The following is a 15,802-nucleotide window of genomic DNA, read 5'->3' as shown; positions in this document are numbered from 1 at the left end:
TTATGATAAATGTGAGGTGCTGCATTTTGGGAAAGCAAATCTTAGTAGGACTTATACATTTAATGGTAAGGTCCTAGGGAGTGTTGCTGAACAAAGGGACCTTGGAGTGCGAGTTCATAGCTCCTTGAAAGTGGAGTCGCAGGTATATAGGATAGTGAAGAAGGCGTTTGGTATGCTTTCCTTTATTGGTCAGAGTATTGAGTACAAGAATTGGGAGGTCATGTTGCGGCTGTACAGGACATTGGTTAGGCCACTGTTGGAATATTGCGTGCAATTCTGGTCTCCTTCCTGTCGGAAAGATGTTGTGAAACTTGAAAGGGTTCAGAAAAGATTTACAAGGATTTGGCCAGGGTTGGAGGATCTGAGCTACAGGGAGAGGCTGAACAGGCTGGGGCTGTTTTCCCTGGAGCGTCGGAGGCTGAGGGGTGACCTTATAGAGGTTTACAAAATTATGAGGGGCATGGATAGGATAAATAGACAAAGTCTTTTCCCTGGGGTCGGGGAGTCCAGAACTAGAGGGCATAGATTTAGGGTGAGAGGGGAAAGATATAAAAGAGACCTAAGGGGCAATTGTTTCACGCAGAGGGTGGTACGTGTATGGAATGAGCTGCCAGAGGCTGGTACAATTGCAAAATTTAAGAGGCATTTGGATGGGTATATGAATAGAAAGGGTTTGGAGGGATATGGGCCGGGTGCTGGCAGGTGGGACTAGATTGGGTTGGGATATCTGGTCGGCATGAACGGGGTGGACCGAAGGGTCTGTTTCCATGCTGTACATCTCTATGACTCTAAATTCCCTCATTGTTGTTAGAGGTCAGATAACAAAGGTTATGACTTGCAGCTTGAAACTAACTACATACCAGATTTGTTTTTGCTAGATGACTCATTTCTGTTCATCACTCGACATGTGGCAAGAGCAGATTATTTGAAAGCTCCTTGTGGGTGTGTGTCAACATTATCTTCTCAATAGAGTCATATTTAGGAGAGGCACCGTGGCTCAGTGGTTAGCACTGCAGCCTCACAGCAGCAGGATCCCAGGTTCGATTCCAGCCTCGGGTGACTGTCTGTATGGGGTTTGCACATTTTCCCCATGTCTGCGTGGGTTTCCTCTGGGTACTCCAGTTTCCTCCCACAGTCCAAAGATGTGCAGGTGAATTGGCCATGCTAAATTGCCGGTAGTGTTAGGTGCATTAGTCAGAGGGAAATGGGTCTGGGCGGATGACTCTTCGGAGGGTCAGTGTGGACTGGTTGGGCCGAAGGGCCTGCTTCCACTCTGTAGATAATCTAATATTAACCGCACAATCCCATACCTGAAGAAGTAGAAGCCAAGTGAAATATTGAGGGATTAAAATTTGAGGCTGACCATTAATGCATTTGTATATCTTACATTTTAATGTATAATGCAGGCATTTCACAGCTGAATAGGTATGTCAACCTATAAAATGATTATATGCAAAAGTATGATTTTTGGGCATCAAAATAATGGGGTCTTCTTATAGGCTGTGTGACATGTTGCCACGATCTACAGTACGTCCAAATGACATACTATCATTCACTTGGACATATATTGCCATTCTACCATTATTACCAGCTTGGACAGCCTACCTAAGCATTGTTAGGGCACGTCTACCGTATAAACTACAGTGGTTCAATAAGAAAGGCCACCGCCACCTTCTCAAGGGTAAGAGGGACTGTAATTTGAGAGGTTAGTCTTTCCTCATATCAACTGTAGCTCCCAGCTAGCCTTGATCCCTTGAAATTTGCCTACCGATTCTACAGTTCCATGGCAGACACCATCTCCCTAGCCCTACACTCATTCCTGGAACGTCTGGATAATAAGGATATTTACATCAGGTTTCTACTTATTGACTACCGCTCCACCTTCAACACTATAATCCCAACCAAACTAATCTCCAAGCTCTGAGACCTAGGTCTCTGCTCTTCCCTCAGACCACAATCAGTGAGGATAGACAACAACACCTCCTCCATGATAATCTTTAACACTGGTGCCCCACAAGGTTGTGTACTCAGTACTTTACTGTACTTCCTGTACTTTCATGACTCTGTGGCCAAATTTTGTCTGAACTCCATCTACAAGTTTGCTGATGACAGCACAGTTATAGGCTGGGGATCAAACAATGGTGATACAGAATACAGGAAACAGATGGAGTGATTGGTGGCGTGATGTAAAGATAACAATCTCTCTCTCTATGCCAGCAAAGCTAAAGAGCTGATTATTGACTTCACAAAGTAAGGAGGAGAGCACGCCCCTATCTACTTCAATGGAGTTGAGGTAGAGATGGTCGAGAGCACCATGGGTGGCATGGTGGCTCAGTGGTTACCACTGCTGCCTCACAGCACCAGGGTCCCAGGTTCGATTCAAGCCTTAGGTGACTGTGTGTGTGTGTGTGTGGAGTTTGCACATTCTCCTCGTGTCTGCATGGATTTCCTCCGGGTACTTTGGTTTCCTCCCATAATCCAAAGACATGCAGGTTAGGTGAATTGGTCATGCTAAATTGCCCATAGTGTTCAGGGGTGTGTAAACCAGGCGCATTAGTTAGGGGAAACATAGGGTAATAGGTGTAGGGGAATGGGTCTGGGTGAGATACTCTTCGGGGGTCACTGTGGACTTGTTGGGCTAAAAGGCCTGTTTCCACACTGTAGGGATTCTAATTCATCAAGTTCCTAGGTGTGATCACCAACAATCTGTCCTGGACCACCCACATTGATGCGATGGTCAAGAAGGCACAACAACACCTCTCCTTCCTCAGGAGGCTGAGGAAATTCAGCACGTCCAGAAGAACTCTCACCAATGTCTATAGATGCACCATAGAAAACATTCTATTTGGATGCATCATGGCTTAGTATAACAACTATTCTGCCCAGACCATAAGAAACTAAAGAGAGTTGTGAACACAGCCCAGTCCATCACACAAGCCAACCGTCCATCCATTGACTTCATCTATATTTCTTGCTGCCTTGGAAAGGCAGCCAACATCATCAAAGACTCCTCTCACCCTGGTTTATAATCTCTTCCAACCTCTATCGGGCAGAAGATACAAAAGATTAAATTTACGTACCAACAGGTTCAAGAACAGTTTCTTCTCTGCTGTTATTAGACTTCTGAATGGACCTCTCAAATTTCAAATAATGTTCATCTTGCTTTTTTGTACACCTTCTGTGCAGCTGTAACTTTGTATTCCTTGCTCTGTTCTATCATCCTATGATCTTTGTATGATATGATCTGTCTGTACTGCACACAAAACTAAACTTATCACGCACTTCAGTACATGTGACAATAATAAATCAAATCAAATCTCAAATCAATAAATAGTGACTGACAAGGGAAGTAAGCATTCAAAGTGGTGAATAATAGTGGATTTGAAAGTCTTTAAAAGCCAGCAGAGGATAGCCAAAAAGTAATAATTATGGACAAGATGAAATATGAGAGGAAGCTATTTAGTAATATAAAAGAAGATTGCAAGAGTTTTTGTAGATATCTAAATGGTAAAAGAGAGGCAAGAGTGAACATTGGACTGCTGGAAAATGAGGCTGGAGAAGTAGTAATGGGGCAACAAAGAAATGGTGGAGGAACTGAATAGGTGATTTTGATCAGTTTTCACAGTGGAAGACACCAGCAGCATACCAAAACTTCAAAAGATTCAGAGACAGAGGTGAGTGTAGTGGCCATCAATAAGGAGAAGGCACTGATGAACCTGAAAAGTCAAAAGGTGAATAAATCACTCAGACCAGATGGACTACAACCTTGTTTCTGAAGGAGAGATGATTGTAGAGGCAATACTGGTTTTTCTAGAGTCACCACAGGAATTTGCATTGGAATCAGTGGCTGTTGCATCAGTGGAGGTGATGTTAGTGAGGTCAGCCCAGCGATGGAAGATGGTACCTGAGAATCGATAACTTTGTCATTGGTTGGGTCTGGCGCTGGTGGCGGTGAAGTGATGACAGAAGGTGGAAGGGTATCAATGCAACATCAGTGAGCTCGGCCCAATGAATAGAGACACGACACTGATGTTGGTTGGTCTGGCACAGGCAGCAGTGAGAAGGAAGAGAATTGACCCAGTGATGAAAGATGGCTCCTGAGGATTGATGATTTCAACATTGGTTGGGTCTAGTGTAGGCAGCAGCGAGGCACAGGAGGATGGATGGCGGCACAGGCATCATTGATTGTGAGCTGGCTCAGGGCTGATGGACTCTTTATATAGAGTCATAGAGATGCACATCACGTAAACACACCCTTCAGTCCAACTCATCCATGCCGAACAGATATCTCAAATTACTCCCATTTGCCAGCACTCGGCCCATATTTCTCGAAACCCTTCCTATTCATATGCCCATCCAGATGCCTTATAAATATTGTAATTGTACCAGCCTCCATCACTTCCTCTGGCAACTCATTCCATACATGCACTACCCTCTACATGAAAAAGTTACCCTCTAGGTCCCTATTAAATTTTTCCCCTCTCACCCTAAGCCTATGTCCTCTAGTTATGGACTCCCCCACCCCAAGGAAAAGACCTTGTCTATTTATCGTATCCATGCCCCTCATGAGTTTATAAACTTCTATAAGGTCACCCCTCAGCCTCCGACACTCCCAGGGAAAACAGCCTCAGCCTATTCAGCCTCTCCCTATAACTCAAATTCTCCAACACTGGCAACATTATACATTTTTTTACTTTCCCTTATTCTTAAGTTATTCAACATGGCACCGAATCGTGGCACCAAATGAAAGCTTTTCACAGTGTTTTATTGTATTCTTGCTGTAAAATGCATGTGACAATATAAGTCATTCAATAAACTGGTCATCAACAGCGCTGATCTTTCAGGAATCATTGGAGTGTCAGGGAGAATCCTAGAGGACTGGAAAATGGCCAATGTAATACTCTGTTTAACAAAGGAGGGAGGCAGAAGACAGGAAACTATGGACCTATTAGCCTGATCTCCATCATTGGTAAGATTTTAGAATCCATTATTAAGGGTGAGATTATGGAGTACCTGGAAGTGCATGGTAAAATAGGGCTGAGTAAGTGTGGCCTTGTCAAGGTCACGCCTGACAAATCTGTTAGAATTCTTTGAGGAAATAACGAGTAAGTTAGACAGAGGAGATCCAGTGGATGTGATCTATTTGGATTTCCAGAAGGCCTTTGGCAAGGTGCTGGACAGGAGGCTGTGAAATAAGATAAGAGCCCATGGTATATGGGCAAGGTATTGGCATTGATAAAGGATTGGCTGACTGGCAGAAGGCAGAGAGCAGGGATACTTTTCAGAATGGCAAATGGTGACTCGTGGAGTTCCGTACAGATCAGTATTGGGACCACAACAATATTGACGATCTGGATGAAGGAACTGGTGGCATTGTTGCTAGGTTTGCAGATGACACATAGATAGGTAGAGGGGCAGGTAGTGTTGAAGAAGTGGAGAGGCTGCAGAAGGACTTGGACAGGCTGGGAGACCGGGCAAAAAAGTGGGAGGTGGAATACAATGTGGGAAAGTGTGAAGTTATGCACTTTGATAAGAAGAATAGATGCCTTGACTGTATTCTAAATGGAGAAAAGGCTTTGGAAATCTGAAGCACAAAGGGACTTGGGGTCCTGGTTTAGGATTCTCTTAAGGTTAACATGCTGGTCCAGTTGGCAGTTAGGAAGGCAAATGTAATGTTCAAGAGGGCTGGAATACTACAATAGAGACGTACTGCTGAGTCTGTATAAGGCTGTATGAGGTTGTTAAGGCTCTGGTTATTTGGAATATTGTGAGTAGTTTGGACCCCATATCTAAGGAAGGATGGGCTAGCATTGTAAAAGGTCCAGAGGAGGTTCACAAGAAAGATCTTGGGAATGAAGCATTTGTCATATTAGCATTAGATCTGTACTTAATGGATTTTAGAATGTTGAGAAGGGATCTCATTGAAACATATTGAACACTGAAAGACCTGGATAGAATGGACATGGAGAAGATGTTTCCACAAGTAGGACAGACTAGTCCCTGAAGACACAGTCTCAGAGTGAAGAGGAGACCCTTTAAAACTAAGATTAAGAGGAATTTCTTCATGCAGTGGATAGTGAATCTGTGGAACTCATTGTCACGGGGTATGTGGAGGCAAAGTCTTCGAGTTTTATTTAAGACAGAGATTGATCGGTTCTTGATTAGTAAGGGAATCAAGGGTTATGGGGAAAAGGCAGGAGAATGGGGTTGAGAAACATATCAGCCATGATTGAGTGGCAGAGCAAACTCAATAGGCCAAAGGCCTTATTCTGCTCTTATATTTTACGGTCTATATTCCCAGAAAAAATAATAATAATAAAGGTTCAAGTCCGGGCTTTCAGTGTTTGTACACTTTCAGCGTCATGATCATGCCCAGCAGGCAGCCATGTATTTGGTGAGTGTGCTGACCCCCAACATGTACCCTTTGCTCCATGGTCCTCCCATTCCCCCTCAACACTCTCATTGGCTGGGAACATGTTGTATAAATCAAAGGAAAATCTAAGCGCAATTGCACCAATGCCACAATGGTATAAACAGATTTGTGATGGATGTGACTGTCAACATATTTCTATATTTACAATCAAGAGACTCCAGAACTCTGACAATTTACAGCCTCAATCTCATTAACCTGATCAAAAGCAAACTACATTAGCCCTTCACTGATAAAAGGAAGATGCTGGAGTTGCTCATAGATGACATTTACATTGCACTGATCAAGGATGTTCTCCAAGCTTATATTTAAGACAAAGCCTAGCTGTTCTTTTCCAATAGACGGAATGACATATATATTAGAGTCATAAAGTCAGACAGCACAGAAACAGACCCTTCAGTCCAACTTTTGAGTTTGTTTTCTTGCTAAACTAAATGAATTTGTAGCACTCATGAAGCTCCAGACTGGTAAATTCATTTTTTATCTATGCATCTGCTGTTAAGTATCATACACTGCAGTCACATTTGGAGCTCTCTCCAAACGTGTTACTCTGCCTCAATTTGAGAAATACAAAATTGTATGGCAACTTCATGGATAAAAGTGACATTGTACAATATTCCAGTGGTGAGATAGCATGATGAAAGGATCCAACATGTAAATGAAGAAGTTTGAACCATCCATGGTTCAATACAAGTCCAGTGGACAGCTTCTGGTCTCTTTATAACCACAAAAATGCATTATAATGAACAGCAACAACAGACAGTCGAGTTTAATGCCTTCTAAGGGTTGCAATGATTTTGTAAAATCTGCAAGCATCAAGCCTTGCAGTACACTCCTAGATAATACCTGAGTTCTGAAGGAGGGTCACTGGACCTGAAACACTAACCCTGCTTTCTCTCAACTGATGCTGCCAGACTTACTAAGCTGTCCTAGCAATTTCTGATTTTGTTCCTAGCCAATATATGTTTTCTATAGAATTTAGAAATTAATATTTATTATTTTGTGAGGTTATCTGCAATTATAGCATTAAATATTTAATCGCGTGGATCATATGTCATCAGGTATCGATAGCATGCAATGCAGCAACATTTTGAGTCAGTTCTTGGCAGCTGCTATTGTCACACAATGTATACAATTAAAAATTCACAGTTAAGTATTATAACACAGTAGAAGATAACAGGTACCAAGGAATAGCACCTCACTAGTCTAATTTTAAGGTACAGACAAACTGCGAAATGCTCTTGTATCAACCTCATGTTTTCAGAAATCATTTGAACTGATTTATTCGATAATTTTCCCTGTCAGAGAGTCATTAAATTTTTGTGTATATTCCCTCTTCATACAATAATTATACTTTCGATGAAAAGTGCTCTGGTGTGTCCCAAGATTATGAAAAGTATTTAATTTAAAATTGTTATTTTCTCACTCTCCCTCAAACTTCAGTTACTCAAACCCACAGATGTTCCATTCTGGTGAACCAGCATTCATGACTGTCAATTAAAAATTGTAACAAAATTCAACATGTTTAGCATCATTTGTGAAGAGAGAAACAGAATTAATGTTTATTGTCCAACTTGAATTTTCTTCAGAATGTAGTTTCTCTTTCCATAGATGCTACTGGACCTACTGAGTTTCTCCAGCACTTATTTCAGACTTCCAGCATCCACAGTGGTTTGCTTTTATCCAAACTGTCAACACTAGGCAAGAAATCAAACATGTCACATCCTTTTCAGCTTTATGTATTACCATTCCAAACAAAAGGAAAAAAATCAGTCCTGTGTCTTTGTAGCACAGGAATTGATTACAATATGGTCAATGATTCAAACAGTGTTGAGCTACTGCCTGTCAGAAGTAATTTCAAAAATAAATAAAGGACAAGCTCCTCAAAAGGTGTCCAACCCTCCTGTTACCTTAGTTAATAAGCCCCACAGAACCAAACATATCTGTATTTAAAGGGTGAGACCATTGCAAAGGAATCAAGTGGTAACTAACTGGAACTCGGAGTCATGTTTGCAAATGACCAGATATTTTACAAAACTGCTATCTAATTTGTGCTTGGTGCTCCAATGAAAAGGCAGCCACATTGTGAATAGTGAATAGACTAAATTGAAATAAAATAAATCGCTCTGTCAACTTAGTGAGATGATGTAATCTATCCTAAGATTCCTGCAATTTTTAAACACCAGTGGAGGGACTGGTGTTTAAAAATTGCAGGAATCTTAGGATAGATTACAACATCCCACTAAGGTGACAGAGCGATTTATTTTATTTCAATTACTTTGTGTCAGTCCTCAGGGTGGAAGACACGAGTAATATCCCAAAAGTAGAAGAGAATGAGGGGGCAGAGGTGAATATGATGGCCATCACGAAGGAGAAGGTGCTAGAAAAACTGAATGGCCTGAACGTGGATAAATCACCTGGACCAAAGGTGGACTATACCCCACAGTTCTAAGCAGATAGCTTAATCAATAGTGGAGGTATTAGTGGTGAACTTTCAGGAATCACTAGAACCAGGGAGGCTCCCAGAAGATGGGAATATTGCTAATGTTACACCCCTGTTTAAAAAGGGAGTAAGGGAAAAGGCAGAAAGTTACAGACCAATTAGTCTAACCTCAGTTTTGAATAAGTTCCTAGAATCCATTGTGAAGGATGAGATTTCTGAATACTTGGAAGTGTATAGTAAAATAGGGCAAAGTCAGCATGGTTTCATCAAGGGGAGATCATGCCTGATGAATCTTCTAGAATTCATTGAGGAAGTAAGGAGCAGGTTGGACCAAGGAAAACCAATAGATGTTATCTACCTGGACTTCAAGAAGGCCTTTGACAAGGTGCTGCTGAGTAAGATAAGGACCCATGGTGATAGAGGCAAGATGGAGAGAAGCTTGACTGTCTGACAGAAAGCAGAGAGTGGAGATAAAAGTGTCCTTCTCAGGATGGCTGCCGGTGACAAGTGGCATTGCACACGGCTCAGTGTTGGAATCACAACTTTTCACTTTATAAATTAACAATGTAGATGAAGAAACAGAGGGCATTCTGGCTAAGTTTGCAGATGATACAAAGATAGGTAGAGGGACAGATAGCATTGAGGTGACAGGGAGGTTGCAGAAGGACTTGGATAGGTTAGGTGACTAAGCAAAAAAGTGGCAGATGGAGTACAACATGGGAATGTGTGAGGTCATACTCTTTGGTAAGAAGAATAGAGGCATGGACTGTTTTCTAAATGGGGAGAACATTCTGAAGTCTGAAGTGCAAAGAGACTTGGGAGTTCTATTCCAGGATTCTCTCAAGGTAAACTTGCAGGTTGAGTCAGTAGTTAGGAAGGCAAATGTAATGATGACATTTATTTTGCGAGGACTTGAATATAAAAACAGGGATGTACTCCTGAGGATCGATAAGGCTCTGGTCAGACTACATTTGGAGTACTGTACACAGTTTTGGGCCCCATATCTCAGAAAGAATGCATTGGCCTTGGATCATGTTCAGAGGAGGTTCATGAGAATGGTCCCAGGAAGGAAAAGCTTAACATATGAGGATTCTGGATTGGTGGTGCTGGAAGAGCACAGCAGTTCAAGCAGCATCCAAGGAGCTTCGAAATCGACGTTTCGGGCAAAAGCCCTTCATCAGCCTGAACTGCTGTGCTCTTCCAGCACCACTAATCCAGAATCTGGTTTCCAGCATCTGCAGTCATTGTTTTTACCTTCTTAAAATATGAGGACTCAGGGTTTATATTTGATGGAGTTTAGAAAGATGAGGGGGGAATATAATTGATACATACAAAATACTGAATGCCCTGCTCAGAGTAGATGTTGGGAAGATGTTCCCGTTGGTAGGAGAGACTAGGACCTGAGGGCATAGCCTTAGATTAAAGGGAATACCTTCTAAAACGGAGATAAGGAGAAACGTCTTCAGCCAGAGAGTGGTGAATCTATGGAATTAATTGCCACAATAGGCTGTGGAGGCCAGGTCATTGAGTACATTTAAGACTGAGATAGATGGGTTCTTGAGTATCAAGGGGATCAAAGGTTACAGGGAGAAAGCGGGAGAACGGGGTTGAGAAACTTATCAGCCATGATTGAATGGTGAAACAGATTCAGTGGGCTGATGGCCTAATTTCTGCTTCTATGTCATCTGATCTTGTGTTCTCTCTCATCTCTTCTGTAAACCCTCTTGCACTTGCTACTAGCATGAAAATGGCCTGTTGGTTCCTGCAGTCGTACACAGCCTCACCTGTGCCTACAGTCGTCAAACTGAACATTATACTTACTGATCAAACTTAGTGACTTCGTCACAGAGAAACTGGTTAATACCACAAGAGTAAGTAGCCTAGTTGTAAGGATCTTTAGTGGTGCAATGATAATATCCCTAGCTCAGAGCCAGGCAGCCTGGGTTCCAGTCCCACCTGCTCCAGTGGTATGCAGTGACTTCTTTGAACAGGTTCATTTATATTTTAAAAAAAGACGAAAATCTTAAACTTTAACCTATGTTTCGACTCCATTTGCCCGCATTGCTTTTAATAAAAAGAGTTGTAGCTACGCCCTGGACACGTTGTCCTAACCCCCAGCTCATTACAATCAATCACCTGTTGAACCAATTCGAATAAAACCCCACCTCCGCCACGCGTCACCCAATGATTCTCACTCGACAATTGGGAGGGACGAATATTAAACTGAGGCAAAAGTTCTGCACTGCTGAGTTAGTTGAAGAGGTGGTTTTTCTTGTGATCAATTTCGCCTTCTAAGGCGAGATAGGTAAGTGATGAATATCCTTGCTTTTTATGAGAGCGTGTATGTCTGTAAATGACCATCACTCCGTTGCTTATGTTCTTCAGAAGTCGAGATGTCAGTGGCTGTAAGTTCCAAGTTGAACAAGACAGTGAGGGAGCAGTACCTGAAACTGCCTCAGGAGAGGAAGGTACAGGTTACCTACGTATGGATCGATGGCACTGGAGAAGGTCTTCGTTGTAAAACCAAAACCCTGGACTCGGAACCTCAAACCATTGAAGGTCTGGTTTCAATTTAAAATTACCACCTTCATAAACTTTGTTTTTCTAATAACCGTTTAACTCTGCTGATTTGTTTGGCTCCCCCCGCCCCCCCCAAAAAAAAACATTTGCAGATATTCCCGAGTGGAATTTTGATGGATCCAGTACCTATCAGGCGGAAGGCTCTAACAGCGACATGTTTCTGATTCCGGTCCGCATCTTTCGGGATCCCTTCATCCTGGATCCGAACAAACTAGTGCTTTGTGAGGTTCTGAAATACAATCGGACACCGGCAGGTGAGTTCGTGAAACCGTGTGCAGGTAAAAAGTAAATTCTGCAGATACTGGCAATACGAAACTTACAAAAGGACGCAAAATGCTGGTGAAACTCAACAGGTACGTTCGTCTATCCATAAATTCTACCAGACCTGCTGAGTTTCTTCAACACTTTTTTTTTGTTTTAATAGAAACCTGTACTCAAGTTTGATTAAATCCTGTTTGAAACCTTCCTTTTTAATGTCCTGAAAACTTCAAAGTACTTTTTGTGTTAAATGTTTTTTAAAGTGTTTTTTTTTTCTGTCCTGCTGTTTGCAGGACTCTTGCCGATGAATGCATATGCTGTGCTCTCTGCAGTTCAGTGTATGGTAGTATTACTTTGTTTTTGGAAAGCTGACTTCCAAATATGTATGTTGTAGAGACCAACTTGAGGCACACCTGTAATGAAGTGATGGAGAAAGCGAAGGACACTCATCCCTGGTTTGGTTTGGAGCAAGAGTATACTCTGCTGGGAATCAATGGGCATCCTTATGGCTGGCCTCAAAATGGATTTCCGGGACCACAAGGTAAAGCCAGAGAGTGAATTTGTAAATTTTTGTAACTGCCTTAAAGCTGTCCAAAAGTAAAGAGCTCATAACAGATGAGGTTAAATTTGTTGCAGATACTATAGCAAAAATGTAGACAGTCAACAATATAGGATTGGGTGAACAAAAACAAATAGCTGGATAAGCTCAGCAGGTCTGGCAGCATCTGTGGAGAGAGATCCAAGTTAGTATTTTGGGTCCAGTGACCCCTCCATTTTAAGGTGGTGAATTTGGTGCCAATCAGGTAGAGTATATTGCTCGAACATGGTTGATATCAAGTTTCGTAGGTGTAGGAGTCCCATCGAGTAAGTGAAGAGTAATTCATTGCATTACTGACTATTTCATGGATGGGCAGACATTAGGGAGACTGGAAGGAAGTTATTTGCTGCAGGGTTCCTAGCTGATTTTGATTTGATAGTTAAACTGTCTTCCCACAATGTCCCCCATGGTAACTGAGTATTCCATAATGGTAATGCCATTGAACTAAAAGGGGAGGTAGTTACATTACCTTGTTGGAATTTGAATTTGCTTTATTAGCACACGTCTTCAAGTAAACACAATGAAAACTTTTATAGGTTACCACTTACGGCACCATCTTAGCTATTGGACATCTAGTACCGATTTAAGTACAAATTCTTGAGTGGGATGGTGTTGAAAACAAAAATGTTAAATCCATTTCAGAACAACAGTCCTCTCAACCCAGCACTTAGTCTCTAGTCTGTGCCAGGCTTCGACTTCAGATCACTCCAGGCTTCACCTCAGTTGGGAGATTGCTCTAATCATTTTGAGGCCTGAGGTGCATGCTAGGAGAAGGCTGAGCCAAGAGATTGCCACACCGGGTCTAGGCAGAGGCCAAGAGTCAGAGTCCATGCTGAGTTCAGGATCTTGCTGAGAAGAAAGGTGGTGGGGAGGGATATTTTAAAAAAGATGGAGCGGTTGACCCCTGGCTTAAGAGACCTATTCTGCCATTGGCTGAAGGTGCTTATGACACTGCACAACTATCAATGTCACTTACCAATAACCTGTCTAGGTCTTGTTTTGTATTTAATGCTGCTATGTCTTTTGGAACTCCTCAAAAACTGCAATGTCCCCACAGACCTTTATAATGGAAGGAGGACATTGCATCTGCAGATAAAGAACTCTGGCTCAGTGTTGAGCTTTGGACTCTGCAATATATTGAGTGAGATGGGTACCTGGGTGTTGTTTCAGTTCATTCTTGATGTCCATGTTGAGGGTATGACTTCAAGTGAGACAGGTATGGGGATCCAGAAGAGAACTGGAGGCACCCTCATCCTTGTCCAACAGAATTTTGTCACCGGGCAGCATGGTGGCTGAGTGGTTAGCACTGCTGCCTCACAGCACCAGGGACCCAGGCTCAATTCCAACCTTAGGTGACTGTCTGTAGAGTTTGCGCACATTCTTCCCATGTCTGCGTGGGTTTCCTCAGTGTGGTGCAGTTTCCTCCCACAATCCAAAGATATGCAGTTAGCTGGATTGATCATGTTAAATTGTCCATTGTGTCCAGGGATATATAGGTTAGGTGGATTAGCCATGGGAAATGCATGGTTACAGGGAATAGGGTAGGGTGTAAGTCTGGGTGGGACATTCTTTTGAGTTGAGGTAGACTTGTTGGGCCAAATGGCCTGTTTCCACTCTTTACGGGATTCTGATTCGTACAACATGGAAGCAGACCCTTCAGTTCAACTTGTCCATGCCAATCAGATATCCCAGTTTGAGCTGTCCCATTTACCAGCATTTGGTGCATGTTGTGCTTAATTCTTCCTATTCACATACCCATCCAAATGCCTTTTTTGAACATTGTAGTTGTACCAGCTACCAGTATTCCTCTGGCAGCTTATTCTATGTACCCACCACCCTCTGAAAAGATTACTCCTCGATTCTTTTCTTTTTAAAATCTTTCCCCTCAAATCTATGCCCTCTAATTTTGACTCCTTACCGGAGGAAAAAGATTTTGGCTATTCAGCCCATCCATGCCCATAGATGATTTTAAGACTGTATAGATTCATTCACTCTCTCCTACTCCAAAGGAAATAGCCCTAGCCTATTCAGTCTCTCCCTAGAGCTCAAACCCTCCAATTCCATCATCATCCTTGTAAATCTCTTTTGTATCCTCAAGTTTAACAACATCCTCCTTTTATAGAAGGGTAAGCATGATTGTACGTGTCATTCTAAAAGCAGCCTCAATGTCCTGTACAACTACGATATGATGTTCCAACTCCATACATAATGTTCTGACTAATGAAAGTAAACATGCCAAATGCTGTTTTCACAACCTGTGACTCCACTTTCAAGGATCTTTGCACCTGCACCCTTGGGTCTATTTTTGTTTGAAACACTGCCCAGGACCCTACATGAAGTATGTAAGTTCTGCCCAGATTTGCGTTGTTAAAATGCAGCACCTCATTCATCTAAATTTAAATTCCATCTGCCACTCATTGGCCCTTCTGATCAAGGTCCCATTTCACACTGACATTATCATCTTCACTGTCCACTAGACCATCTATTTCTTGTCACTGTGATCAAGAATTTGGGGTGGGTGGGGTGCAGTGTTCAGCTTGTGAGAAGTAAAAATCTTTAGTAAGAGATCTCGATTGGGAAGTTACTATTGGTTACTATTCTCTGCAGTTACAAGTTGAGTACTCGATGGCTTCCTCACTTCAAGTCTGGAAAGAGTGGTTGAGATAGGAGTCTGTTAACATCCTGACCTGTCAGTATAACGAACATGGTAATGACCAAGATTGTGTAGAAGGAGTACATGCTTTTTTTAAAAAAAGTTGTATAGGAAGTCCCGGGGTTAAAAATGATTCCATTTTTAAGTCTGTCCATAAGTCAAAACAGTTACATACGGTTCACATTTAGCATCAATTAGTCCTAAGTTTGTCTTAGGTAAAATATAGAGCTGAAAAATGTTTTTGCTGGAAAAGCGCAGCAGGTCAGGTAGCATCAAATGAGCTGGAGAATTGATGTTTCGGGCATGAGCCCTTCTTCAGGAATGAGGAAGGTGTGCCAAGCAGGCTAAGATAAAAGGTAGGGAGGAGGGATATGTGGAACAGTCCATCTTCCGCAGCTACACTGGCACCTCCTCCCCCTCCCCCACCTTTTCCACTGCTACATCGATGACTGTATCAGCGCTACCTCGTGCTCCCATGAGGAGGTTGAACAGTTCATCCACTTTACTAACACCTTCCACCCTGACCTCAAATTTACCTGGACCGTCTGACTCCTTCCTCCCCTTCCTAGACCTCTCCATTTCTATCTCGGGCGACCGACTCAACACGGACATTTACTATAAACCAACCGACGCCCACAGCTACCTAGATTACCCACCTCTCACCCTGCCCCCTGTAAAAACGCCATCCCATATTCCCAATTCCTTCGCCTCCGCCGCATCTGCTCCCAGGAGGACCAATTCCAATACCGAACAACCCAGATGGCCTCCTTCTTCAAAGACCACAATTTCCCCTCAGACGTGGTTGACGATGCCCTCCACCGCATCTCCTCCACTTCCCGC

General features: G+C 42.6%; 1 protein-coding gene across 1 annotated transcript in view; it reads left to right on the top strand.

The window, feature by feature from the left end:
- Nucleotides 1-11,065: 11,065 nt before the first annotated feature.
- LOC122564775 (glutamine synthetase-like) overlaps nucleotides 11,066-15,802 on the top strand; it is an 11,868-nt gene continuing 7,131 nt past the window's right edge. The window contains exons 1-4 of the mRNA XM_043719986.1: nucleotides 11,066-11,178; nucleotides 11,259-11,432; nucleotides 11,546-11,707; nucleotides 12,106-12,252. Coding sequence (XP_043575921.1) covers nucleotides 11,267-11,432; nucleotides 11,546-11,707; nucleotides 12,106-12,252 — 475 coding nt within the window. The 5' untranslated portion in view covers nucleotides 11,066-11,178; nucleotides 11,259-11,266. The remainder of the gene's footprint in view (nucleotides 11,179-11,258; nucleotides 11,433-11,545; nucleotides 11,708-12,105; nucleotides 12,253-15,802) is intronic.

The sequence above is a fragment of the Chiloscyllium plagiosum genome, chromosome 30 (assembly GCF_004010195.1).
Source record: "Chiloscyllium plagiosum isolate BGI_BamShark_2017 chromosome 30, ASM401019v2, whole genome shotgun sequence".
NCBI lineage: Eukaryota > Metazoa > Chordata > Chondrichthyes > Orectolobiformes > Hemiscylliidae > Chiloscyllium > Chiloscyllium plagiosum.
This window is presented reverse-complemented; position numbering and strand designations above follow the sequence as displayed.